At 39.5% G+C, this 13,088-nt stretch overlaps 1 protein-coding gene across 1 annotated transcript in view; it reads left to right on the top strand.

Annotated features, from left to right (window-relative positions):
• Nucleotides 1–12,569, top strand: part of MIER1 (MIER1 transcriptional regulator) — a 37,012-nt gene extending 24,443 nt beyond the window's left edge. The window contains exons 7-14 of the mRNA XM_054072953.1: nucleotides 661–725; nucleotides 1,034–1,106; nucleotides 4,127–4,278; nucleotides 4,832–4,913; nucleotides 5,888–5,982; nucleotides 6,511–6,638; nucleotides 8,342–8,481; nucleotides 9,271–12,569. Of these exons, the coding sequence (XP_053928928.1) occupies nucleotides 661–725; nucleotides 1,034–1,106; nucleotides 4,127–4,278; nucleotides 4,832–4,913; nucleotides 5,888–5,982; nucleotides 6,511–6,638; nucleotides 8,342–8,481; nucleotides 9,271–9,596 (1,061 nt within the window). The 3' untranslated portion in view covers nucleotides 9,597–12,569. The remainder of the gene's footprint in view (nucleotides 1–660; nucleotides 726–1,033; nucleotides 1,107–4,126; nucleotides 4,279–4,831; nucleotides 4,914–5,887; nucleotides 5,983–6,510; nucleotides 6,639–8,341; nucleotides 8,482–9,270) is intronic.
• Nucleotides 12,570–13,088: the final 519 nt, after the last annotated feature.

Raw genomic sequence — 13,088 nt, 5'->3', positions numbered from 1 at the left:
AGTCTATTTTAAATGCTGGTGTGCATCTCTGAGCTGTACAGCCAAGCCTGCTAAGTCTCAGGAAGACTGAGAAAAAGCACGTGCAGGTGTCTCACACCTTATATTCAGTGTCAGCTGCTGGATGGGGACAACAGCAGCAGTAGCAAGCTAGGAGCAACTTGAAAATGGTGTTGGAACCCACATGTGGACACTGGATGTCCACATAAAAATGCTTCCAGCAAGTGACTGTTGTAAATTTGGATGTGGATCATCTGAACTGCTTCAAGGCTGAGTGAGGGAAAGCAAATTTTAATTAGGTAGTAGTAAAATTGATGGATCTATTCATGTGTGCCTTAATTTTTCAGAGCCTGTTGTGTCTGATAATCCATTCTAAATACGAACATTGAGTGGGTTGTTTTTTAAAGTTGTCAATACTGAGGCATTTATTATTGTCACTAAAACTGCCATTTGCCATTGTGTGACATTTGATAAGATGGCAGTAAGGCAGAGCAGGGTTGTCCTGGGGCTGGAGGGCTGAAAGGCTGGACTCCTGTGGCCCCATCGCTCTTGCTGCGATGTCCCAGGGCCCCTCACTCAGTCCGCTCTGCTGGAGGATGCTGTTGCCGTACAAAGGCCACATCACAGCTTACCCTGTGTAAACGTTTGAACATTTTCTTGTAGATAGTGAAATAGAAGAGGAATCTGAAGAAGATGAAGATTATATTCCCTCAGAAGACTGGAAAAAGGTAAATACTGAGGGCTGTTAAAAAAGCCTGGATTTCATGAATAATGAATAGATCTGTTACCTAGTAGCTCTGACCTCATTATATCATCCAAATACTCTCCAGTTTTTCCCCGTAAATATAGTTTTAATAATGGGAAGTGTTAAAAGTCAAAAAAATCCATTTCCATGTAGTGCCTGTAAACTGTATTTTTACATTTTTAACAATGGAAGCTTTTAGGGGTAAAAAAGACGTGGTCATTCTCTTGTTTGCTAACAAAAAACGTTGCAGCTGTGGTTGCTTAACTTCTTGTTTCTGTTATTTCAAAACAGGAAATTATGGTGGGCTCTATGTTTCAAGCTGAAATTCCAGCTGGCATATGCAAATACAAAGAGAATGAAAAAGGTGAGATGTTCCCATTATTGCTATGCTTGAGATTATTTTCTGACGGGGAGAAATAAAAGATTTGACTCATGTCAAGTGTCTCATGAAATAGAATAGCTCCTTCAAGTGAAAAAGAATCATCCTCACAAACTGTAGTTTATCCTATACTTCACCATCAGAACTTGAGTCTCGGAAGGGAAAAAGAAAGGTTATCTTGCTGGCCTACTGCCATTTGAACCTTGTGTTCTAATTTGGTCCTGTAGATGAGCTTTCTATGTAGCTTATGTTATACCTAGTATATTTAGTTTATGTGAAAAGAAATGGATAATAAAGGAATTGTATCGCTGCAATTGGATAAACATGTTAAAAGAGGCAAAATGGTACCAGCAGCTTTGATTTTCACATTCTAGAATTCTTCAAACAGTATTAAAGAACATCTTGTTCTACTTTTGGGTTTTTGTCCAGGAACTTTTACCTCCCTCAGAACCAGAGCCTTTGGCTGCATGCTGTCAATGTAATCAAGTCAGGAAAGGTAGACGTGGTTTAATCCCAGCTGTGAGCTTAAAAGAAGCGAATTTTCCTGCTTTTTCAGCCCATTGCTAAGAATTAGTTTACACTGCAGGTCAGTTTGAGATTGTGGCTTTTTTATATAAGTTAGTTTTTAAACTAACCAGCATAAAACTGGAAGCCTTTCTAGAATCTGAGTATATGCTCAAGTAGTAGCAGTTGTCTTGCTTCAAGCTCCAGGCTACCGTAGCTACGCTGTAGCCTAATCTCGCTAGAAACTGTCTAAAAAGAGCATCAGTCCTGCTCTTGATTTAAAGCAGACTCACACTGAAGCTGGCACATTCTGTCAGCTCTGGAGTGCTGAGAGGTAGAGAAGAGTGTAATTTGAAACTCGGTGAGAAGTCAGGAGCTTCCATTCAAGGCAGAAAATGGCAAATCAGAAAACATCTGCTTTTTATCTGTGAAGAAGTTGCTCTTTGCACACTTTAATACTTCTGTCTGAAAATAGAGCTTGAACTCTGTATTTACCTGAGATGTAGTAATTTATGCTTTACAGGTCAGTCACCTGCTTTTCCTGCTGTTTACTCAGCTCTAAATGGCTTCTGGCCTCCAATAATAAAAAAGATATAGCTGCATTGTGCATTGCAGTAGCCTGTGTAAACCAGTGCTTCACAGTCCTGCATGCTTCTCTCTACACAACCCAGAACCTACGTCATGGGCAAAACCCATTGAGGGAGAAAGTTAAATTTTAATTAATCATGCTAGGACTATTCTAGTTTTATATTCCAGTGGGGTTTTATATCTTCTGCCACTTCTTTTCTTTCTGCTGTGTTTTGGATTTGATCTTTGACAGGAGTTTTAGTGAAGCTTGAAAGATTGAAAAATAGATGTCTGAGACTGTATTTAGTACTTTCATGTACATATACCGTCATCTTACTTGTTCTCTGGTGAAGGAGAAATTCTAACTGTAAAATTCCCCAGCACTAAGAAGGCTAGTCCTTTCTCATCCAGACTCACAAGCAAAAGCACAGAAATGCTCTTAAGAATAACCACGTTGTTCAGAATGTGTTCTGACTTGCTGTTTTGAGGAAAGAACGGCCATGTAATCTGCGCTAAGCAAATTACAGTGGGCTGGCTCTCTGAGAAGGATGCCTGGAGATCAGATTAGCTGCTATTAAACAATCTCATGTTATAAAAAATCTACACTCTTAAAAGATATGTTTTCAGAAGGCTTGGACTTGAAAGCTCTGAAAACTGAAAGCTGCTGAAGCTGCACTGACACGTATGGAACGCTGTCATTCTTAAACATTGCAATGTGCTTGGCTCACATCATTAAGGATGGCTTAGAACTGATTATCACTATCTCTTGAAGAGAATTGTTACTTCTACTGGAGTTTGTATCCCGAGGTACCTAGAATCTTTTTTCTTAAATGAGCCACCAAGCATCAAATTATGACTAGCCTTAGTGGAAAAAAGCTCCCAAAAAATTGTTGGAAGCTGCTTCCAAAGAATGTGTTGTTTGTGAAATGAGGCTGTCTTTCTTTGCAGGGCACTTTATTTTTCCTTACCAGTTTTGGCTTTTTATTTGTAGTCTACTTTCATGTTAAAAACCACTTTTTTTCAAGCAGAGATGCCCCTAGCTGCCGCTCTGACCTTCCCACCTCCACAGACTGTGCTGGCCATGCTTTCACAAGTTTTCCCTCCTGTATTCTCTTGTTGAGAAAGAGTAAAAGGTGCTTGCCAAGCTAGGAATCAGTGTTGGAGCTATTTTCTGACTGGTTTTTGTAAGGTTATCTTTCATTTGAGGACTGAAGCACAAGAAAGCCCTGGATACTTTCCTGATTGTATTTTTTAATAACCTGAATTTTACTTTGTTTTGCTGTACTGGTATTTTAATCCTTTAAAGCTTGTCGGTTCTTCAAAAGAAAAATGAGAGAGAATTCAGAGGTGAAGCAGTGGACCTTTTCACTGGCTTTTGCTAGCCATGGTGGTTGAGACTTTTATGTTTAGTGTTCCAGATACCCAGTAGTGTTCTTAGCACCATTATTGGTGGTGTATTGTTTGGTTTTACGTAACTGATGTTAATTGTTGTGCGAGAAAACATACATATTGAGTTTCTGAAATATTTTTCCATGTCTCTGGCTGCCATCAACAAAACTGTGGGAAAAGATGTACTGGGTGGGTCACTCGGAGTCTGTGTTGGGTGGTGCTGCTGCCTCCTCATGTAAGTGGCTTCTGGAGGAGTACAGGGAAGCATAGAATCATAGAATAAGGAAGGTGGAGTTTCATAAATGGGTCCTAGAATCTAGAAAACAGATTATGGCAGACATTTGAAGACAACATAAGATGTGGCATCCCAGTCACTTGGATCACTGCACTCATGAGAACATTCTTTACTGTCCTTATGTGTGTTCCAGACCTGTGTTGGTGCTCCAGTGATCTAACAAGATTTCATAATCACTAGCTTTATAAGAGGGAATAAACGTCTGTATTGCTGTTTTATCTTGTTTTTCTTTTTCCTGTGGATAATTCAGTGTATGAAAACGTTGACCAGCTGCTGTGGAATCCTGACTTCTTACCCGAAGATAAAGTGATCGAGTTCCTAAATGAAGCATCAAGGCGTACGGGTGATGAGAAAGGCCTAGATGCAATTCCTGAGGGGTCACATATTAAAGACAATGAGCAGGTATATGACGATAATTAGGACTTCTAGTTTAATATTGCAGAATGAATTATCCCTTTATTTTATTTTACTCCCAAGGATTAAAATTATGTTTGAAACAGCTTTATTATTCCTTGTGGAAATGGAAATGTGATGGGTTTTTTACCTCTCAACAAATATTGAACTGTTAACATAGGTTTAATGTTGCTTTATGCATCAGTGCATTGTTTTGTACAAAAATAATTGTGTGTGAATCAGTTTTGTTCTTTGAGTTACAGATTTTTTTAAAGCTGCATGGATGCATACATACAAAAAACCCCATCAATTTTACAAATGCATGCAGTGGATGAAAATGTTGAAGTACTTTACGTGGATATGTAGTTGCTTAAGTAATTTGAGATTTGGAAATTTAAACAGAAGAAATATGTCTTTATGCTGTCTTAAATTATATTCCATTCATCCAAAGAGTTAATTTTTAATCTTTTCTTCGTCAATGATTTACTACGTATGCTTCTGTGGCATAACATAGACTGAGTGGTATCTAGTATATTAAATGTGCGTCTTTTCATCTTGCCAGGCATTGTATGAACTAGTTAAGTGCAATTTTGATACTGAAGAATCATTAAGGAGGCTGAGATTTAACGTGAAAGCAGCCAGAGGTGAGCATACACTGAAAGCTAAGTTTATGTTGTTGAACTTTCATTTTATTTGTTACACAGGTTTTGGGGTTTGCTGTAAGCAGACTTGAGCTTGACTGCTCGTAAGCCTTAGTTATCAGTGCCTGTTTAAATGCAGCCGTCAGTGAGTCTCTTGCTCTCTGAGAAAATGGAATTGGCAGATGTAGTATAAACAGGTACATGCTCAAAGAGGGTGTGTTAATTAATTTCTGGTTAATAGCACTTGATATTTATATCTATGACTTTAATAAGTTAAAATTTAAGACTACTTCTTGGCAATGGAATTGTGTGTTTCTTGGATATTTTGTTCTTTGTTCTTGTAAAACTTTTTAGTCATCAAAGTTAATAGAATGAGCATTAAATACAAAATGAAATAATTCATAATTCTAAGTAAAGGAGAACAAGTATCTAAACCTTTGTTTAAAAAAATATAACACTGAAAGACTCTGGTCTTAAACATGGTTTTGGAGCTTTAAGCATTTCCTGTTTTGCTCTTGCCAGCAGTAAAGACGACCTCATTCCAAATCCTTTTTGCTCTGCTTCTTCCAAATACCAGCAACCAGTTTGAGTCCATAGCCTAAACTCCTTCATGCTGTGTCCTGGCTTGAAGGATAGCAGCTTCCTCTGGTTCTAGGGGAAAACGCTAGGTCTTAAGCCCTTCTTCCTCTTCCTGCTGCCTAATAATTTTCCCCATGTGGCAGGGCTGGAGTTAGGGACTGTTTATAACAATCCCTACTGACTGGCTACTTAAGGCTGCCAAATTCCCACCTACTCACTAGAGGGGAGGATTTTCATTTTTGTACTCGTCAGTGAAATTTCTGGAGGCAGTTCTCATTTAGTCAACAGATGGTGAAAGAAACTTGAATACTACGTATGTTTTCTGTCACTTTGGTCGTCTTTTACTGACTGTGTGCTTTTTTGTTAAGTCTTTTCTTTATTGCGTTTTCTTGCTATAGAAGAATTATCCGTTTGGACGGAAGAAGAATGTAGAAACTTTGAACAAGGGCTGAAAGTCTATGGCAAGGATTTTCATGTGATTCAGGCAAATAAGGTAAACACTGATTTTTAAGTGTAGTTCTCACATTTTTTTAAAAGCAATGTAATTGTAAATAAATTCTTATTCTCAGCTTCCTTCACAAAAGACTATATTTACTTCTCATAATTTTTACTACGTATATGTCCAAATTGGTGTCTCAAAGTCCAGAATCCTCTGTAACTCTGGCTATGAAAATAAAGTTCAGAAGAGGGCGAAACTCCTGCTGTGCTTACAAATGGGACAATCTGCGTCCCTGGAGTCTTAGTCTGGCCTTGAATAGACTGGTGAAGCAGACTGGAATATTTCTCCTGAAGCTATTGCTTGTAGCACCTCATGATATCTTCACTATTCCTAGAAACACTGTCAGAACTTCGCATTTTACTTTCTGGGCCACTGAAATTTTGAGTTAATAGTTTCCACTGTTTCCTGTGTTTTCTAAAGAAGCATTGATTTTGAATTTCACATTTTTAGATTTAAATGGTAGCTTTCTTTGCCAAAAATGTATTTAAATTCATCAAAACTTGCATTGCATATGTTTCCTAGGTACGAACAAGATCAGTCGGTGAGTGTGTAGCATTTTATTACATGTGGAAGAAATCAGAGCGTTATGATTTCTTTGCGCAGCAGACACGATTTGGAAAGAAGAAATACAATCTTCATCCAGGCGTAACGTAAGACGTGCATTATTTTTACATGCTTTTACGTGTTGAATCTAAATCTCTATTTCGTATTGCTGTAATCTGAAATGGTACAACAACCTACGGATTCCATAGTCCCAGTTTGCAGCAGCAGGAAAACAGCCAAGGTGTAAGAAAGGCTTACTAGCGCCTGTGATGTAATTTCTAAAATATATTTATTTGGAATAAGGCCAACAATTTACATTGAATCCCTATTTAATTTAGTTTGTTTTCTGTTTAGATGTTTCACAAATGTGACATTTCTGCAACTACGTGGAATTTTTAAAATACTTGTTTTACTTTAAATAGGCATTTTATAGGAAGGCATTAGTCACAAGTTTCAGGTGGGATTTGTGCTACACACTGTAGTATATTCTTGACATGTATTGTTTGGCAAGAATTCTGGCCAACACAGTACCTGATAGTAGGGCTTTTTTGGGTGTGTGTAGCTCCTTTCCCCATTCATGCCTGCTAGGCAAAGAGGGGTATATCTGTGCATAGCTGTGTGGTCTCCCTCAAATCTAAGCAAGTGAGCCAACATATTCTTCTGCCCTTCATTCCACTGCTGTGATTTTAGTATCCCACTATTTCCGCTGACTTTCTCCAAGTCTTTTGACTGTTATTTTTAATTCTCATTTGTTTCTGGCTTCTCTGTTCATCCTTCTTTTTAATATTATTGTTTCTTTAAACATCGTAGAACTGTGTGGTGGACCATTGAAGTCAAGTTGCATTGTGACGTTAAGGGTTGCCATCTGTGGCTTTGTAAAGCAGAGCATTACAGGAAGGCACTCAGAGCTGCTGGGGTTTCTTAACCACTTGTCAGGGACTGTCTGTCTCCCTCTCTTCTCTCATCTGGGTTTTGAGTTTTTTTTCCATTTTTGCCCAAATTACTTGACATCTTTGGTTGTTAATCACTTGAAACATACTCTGATTCTTTTGCAGTTGACTGCATGTGGTGATCAGAAGAAGTGTCATTAAGGATTGCACTTGTCTATGATTGACTGCTTTTGCAGATAGATACGGGAATTCAGGGTGCAATATCAGTTCCAGAATAATTGTGTGTGAGGATATGCTGTTCCTGGAGTTAATCCAGACTAATACCATACATACAAGGGCTTTACCAACCAGCTTTGTTTAAATCGTTTGTAAGAGATTTACTATTAGTGACCTAAATTGTAGGTCTGTAATAGATTTCAGATATGGAGATGTCTCAAACACTGAAGTTTTTCATTGGCTTTTAAGTTCACCCCTTTTGCGGCTTTACGTGCACAAAACTCAATTATTTAATGGTACATTATCACTGCCGCAGCAAATTGCAAGAGCTTAGCGTGAACCTGCCTGAGAACATCAGTGATTCCAGTCCCCCCTGAAAACCCAGTCCCCAATATCACAGCATCTTGGAAGTTTCTGCTTGCATGTGATCTTACGGGGCTTAGCATAAGCACAGGCTGAATTTATATTCCCTGGCTGCAGCGATCGGTCAGCAAATACGTAGTTGCTGCAGACAAACCATACCTGGGCCAGTCAACACAGGAGATCTTCAAGTTGTTAACTTTGCAAGAGAAGTCTGCATTTCAAAAGGTATACAGTGTGAATTGGCTGCACTTGCACTACATGCAGTGAATATTTTTTGTGCAACTCACACCGATCCTTTACACAGCAAGGGCAATGCTGAATATGCTGTTTCTGTTGTGTAGAGATTATATGGACCGTCTCCTGGATGAAAGCGAAAGTGCTGCTTCCAGCAGAGCTCCGTCCCCTCCTCCAACAACTTCCAACAGCAGCACCAGCCAGTCGGAAAGGGAAGACAGCACAACCAGCAACAGTAATCAGAATGGTAAGCATGTGCTTTGTCCCTCCTAAACAGGGTTGCCAAATCATCGCGGGTGACAAGTCCAGCTTGCTCTCCAAAACCCAGTCTATTTTAGTATTAAATGTTTTTCCAAGGTGTCAGCAGCTACGTGTTTGCATTTAGCCAGTGGTCACAATCTGTTATTGTCTTCTGCTCTGTATTGTCTTCTGTCAGTGTGAGGGTGTAATGGGAACTGGGTGAGGAGCCCCGTGCAGGATGCTTAAAACAACAGAGATGGGAACTGGGCTGTCATGTAACGACTAGTGCTTCTCCAGTGCTTGTCTCGGGAACACTGTTGGCTCTTCTTACCAGACTTGGGGCACTGAAGGGCAGTTAGGAATGGGAGAAGAGCCCAGGGCATGATCACTTGTGAAGGAATCAAAACTCCAAAACATGGGACAGCTGCTCCAAAGGAGCTGAAGTGAAAGCGGTATCAAGAGGAGGGAGGACCTTGGGGGCTGAAATAGATTGTTAAAGTCAAGTGGAAGCTACAGAAACTGCCCAGGTGAGGCCAGTCGTCTGCACCGTGTCCATTTATGGGATTCCAGGCCATTTTCTTGGCTGCTTTTGCTTATAAGGACTTCCATAACCTGTCATGATGCATCTGCCATATATCTGTATGCAGATAAATTGCTCATTCATGACCCAGTGAGAATAGGGAGAGCAGGATTTAGTTCAATGGGCTAGTTAGACTTCTGCTTTGTTAACCTGTCACGGATTGTTCTGCTACTGCTTACACTTGTGTTCTCTTTTTACGGTATGTCTGTAACACAGGAGTGTCTGCAAATGGGCCAGGTGAGGTACCAAATAAAGATGAAGCAAAAACCGAAGGACTGCATGTAAACGGACCTACTAGTGGCAAGAAAACACCTCACACGGATCTGGATACAAATGGGTATGAAACTGAAAACCTTTCCATTGACCCAAAACTTGCTCATTCAGCTTCAAGAAATGAAAGTGATTTTGAAGAAAAAAATGAAAGACCTCTAAAAAGAAGAAGAATTAACAGCAATGGAAAAGAGAGTCCAGGTTCTTCAGAGTTCTTCCAAGAAGCAAACTCACACGGAAAGCTTGAAGAACTAGAAACTTTGGATGACTGAATACTGGGAGCTGATTTTATTCCTTGGAGTGAATTTTGGGTGTCTAAAATTTTCAGGGTTGATGGGTTACCTTACGAAATCCAGTTCTGTAAAGCAATCTGCTGAGACTTTTTTCTAATACCTTCTAGTTGGCTCTTAAGATCTGATTACTTCTTTTTTTCAGTGCTAAAAAGCAGTAGGAGAATATTCCATTTCTCAGAGCTGGCAACTCTAGTTCTGGGAAATCAAAGGCCCTAAAAAATGTGAGAAACAAATCAGTGAGTTTCTGCAAGAACACTCCCAGCCTAATACATTAAAGAAACTTCTGTGTATAATTATAAAATACACCAATTAAGCATTGTACAAGTGAACAAAGCATCCTATTTGAAGCAGGGGGCTGGTTCAAATGTTGCAGGAAGTTAAAATGAATTAAAGAATGCCAAGACATGCATCAGAGCAGGCACAGAGACTTTCACCCATGCTAGGAAGAGGGAAATGTCATTCCATTGTTAAGGAACCCTTATGAATCCTGAAAGTTATGAGCACAACTATTTTTATATATAGAAGTTTTTAAAGGTAAATAAATAAACCAGGTCAGGTTTGTATATGTAAAATTTTTGACATCAATGATGTCTTTCCATATTCTTTATCTGGACTAAAGAAATACATTCTGTATTTTTCCAGATTTCTTTGTAGCCTTTGAAAGATTTTTACAGTACTTATGGCTTGATTGAACTGTCCTTTCTTAAAACAAAAGCTTGTATAATTTTCTTAACTTGTACAGTTGGTAAACTTTTATGAGAGAATTGATATCCTGAGTCTAACGTCAGCTTTGTTTTATTTTGCTGAAGTCTTTTCTAAAAAAAATCCAGCAAAAAACCCAAACCAAACCAATTGACTTAAAAAATTCTTATTAGTCTTGTACATTTTGTTTTCTTCTCAGAAAACAGCGAAAGATTAACATCAAGAATGGTTATAAGTCGTTCGATTTTGAAAACATTATTTTTCTTAGTTCTGTTTTATGGCAAAGTGTGATGATAAAAATTTGTTAAGTGAGTGTGATCCTTGAGTTGCTCAAATTTTCTTGCTTTCATTATATATTTTTTCCTTTTATTTTGAGCTCAGATAAATTTCACATTGGCCAAATGCTTAAGTTTACTAAACCTTGTTCACAAGTGTTAGTTTATCCATCACTTTATTTGCAATCTGTCTGTCGTCTTCTACATTTCACAGAGCACAGGAAGGGCAGGAAATGGGTCCAGGGATTCTGACTGTACGGGTTAGAAATGTGCAGAGATGTGCAGCTGGGAGCCTCATCTTGAATTTCTGAGAACTCATGGACCTTATATGGATGAATATTCCATCGGGAGCAGAAACATCACATACATGTACTCAGTACAGCGTTTACACATAGAGACATTTGGTATATGGAGAGTTGCCTGTGTAAGAAGTGGGAGTGGGTATGGCTAACTATTTTACGATCAAAGTGCAAGGAACGACAATACTTTATAAAAGCACGTGGAGGGAGCGATGCTCACCAGCCCAGTAGCACGGTCTGAAAGTGGTTGAATTGGGTTTTACATCCATGAAATAGAAAGGGTTTTGATACTAATGATTTGGTTTAAATTTGTTTTTAAGCCACAGCTACACACCTACTGTATTAAAAATAGGAACAATTGTTCATTTGTATAATTTGCAACCTTATCTCCTCCTCGTGTGGCTTACAGGTGTTGCTAGTTTTAATTGGTTAATTTTACTTACAGTTTCTGAGTCTCCACAATTCCAGTTTTAAATGTACGGTCCTATGGTTTGAAACTAATATATCAACCTAAAAAAACCAACTGCTAAGGGTTTTGTTTGGTTTGTTTGCATCTCAACGATGTGTACTTGGAAAGTGTAGCCATTAATGAGCCAAATCTGTTGGATCTCGCCTGGCTCCGTATTAACCTGCTGTTCCCAAGGATGTGAATGATCCCATCTTACCTGCAGAAGCTGACATCTCCCCAGAACTAGCAATCAACGTGGAGAGGCACATCAGGAAGGTTCAATATATGGCCTGCATTAATCAGATAATTAAGTGATCAATCAATTGCTTTAGTAAGACGTTGCTGTTAACTTTACAGTCTGTTTTACTAAGGGAAACCCAAAGTATCCCAGCCTTAGATCAGGGCTTGAGATGGTTTCAGACTGAGGGCAGTGCAGTGCTTTGAAGCATCTTTGCAACTAGACCCTGTTTGCCATTTTATTTTTATGCATTTTTGTTTGCAAGTTGGAAATACTTCCAAAAAGTGATAGGAAAGTTTATAAGTGAATTGTCTCAGGCTTGTGTGTGAAATACAGCACTGTGTATATTTTCAGGAATGTTGCTTTGGTTTTTATATTACCTTTTTATGGTGATACGTAGAAGAGACCTGACATTCCATAATCAACAAGTATGTAACGCTCAGCTAGACTTTAAGAATACTTAATTATAATTTACATTTTGTTTATGCTGGTGTTTTATACAATACTTTGTCCATGTTCTTCAAAATGCAGCCACTATAACTTAATAAGTCATTGCACTACTAAAGATATTTAAAATTCTAGAACTACAGTAACTTTGATTTCATTTAAGAAGCCTTTAGTACAGTTTGGAGCCTGGAAGGGGTTGAACATGTACCCAAACTGTGTCGCAAAGATCACAAGTCGCATGTGGCACACGGGTTGTTTTCAAGCACTGTTGTGATGGGTTCAGCCAGAGCTGGTGGCCTGGATTCATGCCGTACTTCAGGACTGCACCTGAACAGAGAATCCAGTTCAACAGCATCGATCCTTCCTGGGCTTTCTAAAGGGTTAACTGTGAGATTAAAGAAACCACCCCCCCCCATACACATTTACAAATCAGTTTTCTATGGTTTTCCACACACAGTAATTTTGCACTGTTATTAATTCCCTTCTCTTACCCCCACTCCCCCTCTGCAATTCTGAAAAAGCTTATTAAAATATTTTTTTAAACATACTGTGCATAAAAAATGCCTGAGTGTTTTTTGATGAAAACCGCTGTCAGAGTATCTCTGCTCACAGAGCACAGCCTCCCCATCCCCACGCTGCAGTGGGACACCGACTCTGTTACTGCTGTGGGAAACACTGCAGGAACAACCCCCTCTTCTTGGATTAAACCAGGAGCCGTTTCATCCCCCCAACCCCAGCTCTCGCCCCGTCCTTACCTAACACTTTCTGGTCACAGAGGAGAGGAAGGAGAAGAGGTTGGGGCTGCCCTGAAGGGCAGCAGCTGCCCTGGGTCACAAACTAGTGGTGAATTTTTCTTTCCAAGTCCCAGCGCTGCCCTTACCTGCAGCTGGGCAGCCCCAGCGCCCCAGCAGAGGGTGAGCAGGCCACGGGTACAGTGCAGCCTCACACACTGAGCACTAACTGTGTTGATAGGAGCATCAAGCGCCTCCCAGAGCCCCTTCTCCCTATGCGGCACCTCCAGGTCCCCTAAGAGCTGGGGAGAAGGGAAGGAACTGATTTAGC

This window comes from Cuculus canorus, chromosome 8 (genome assembly GCF_017976375.1).
Source record: "Cuculus canorus isolate bCucCan1 chromosome 8, bCucCan1.pri, whole genome shotgun sequence".
Lineage (NCBI taxonomy): Eukaryota > Metazoa > Chordata > Aves > Cuculiformes > Cuculidae > Cuculus > Cuculus canorus.
Note: the sequence above shows the minus strand (reverse complement) of the source record. Positions and strands in the feature narration are given on the sequence as shown.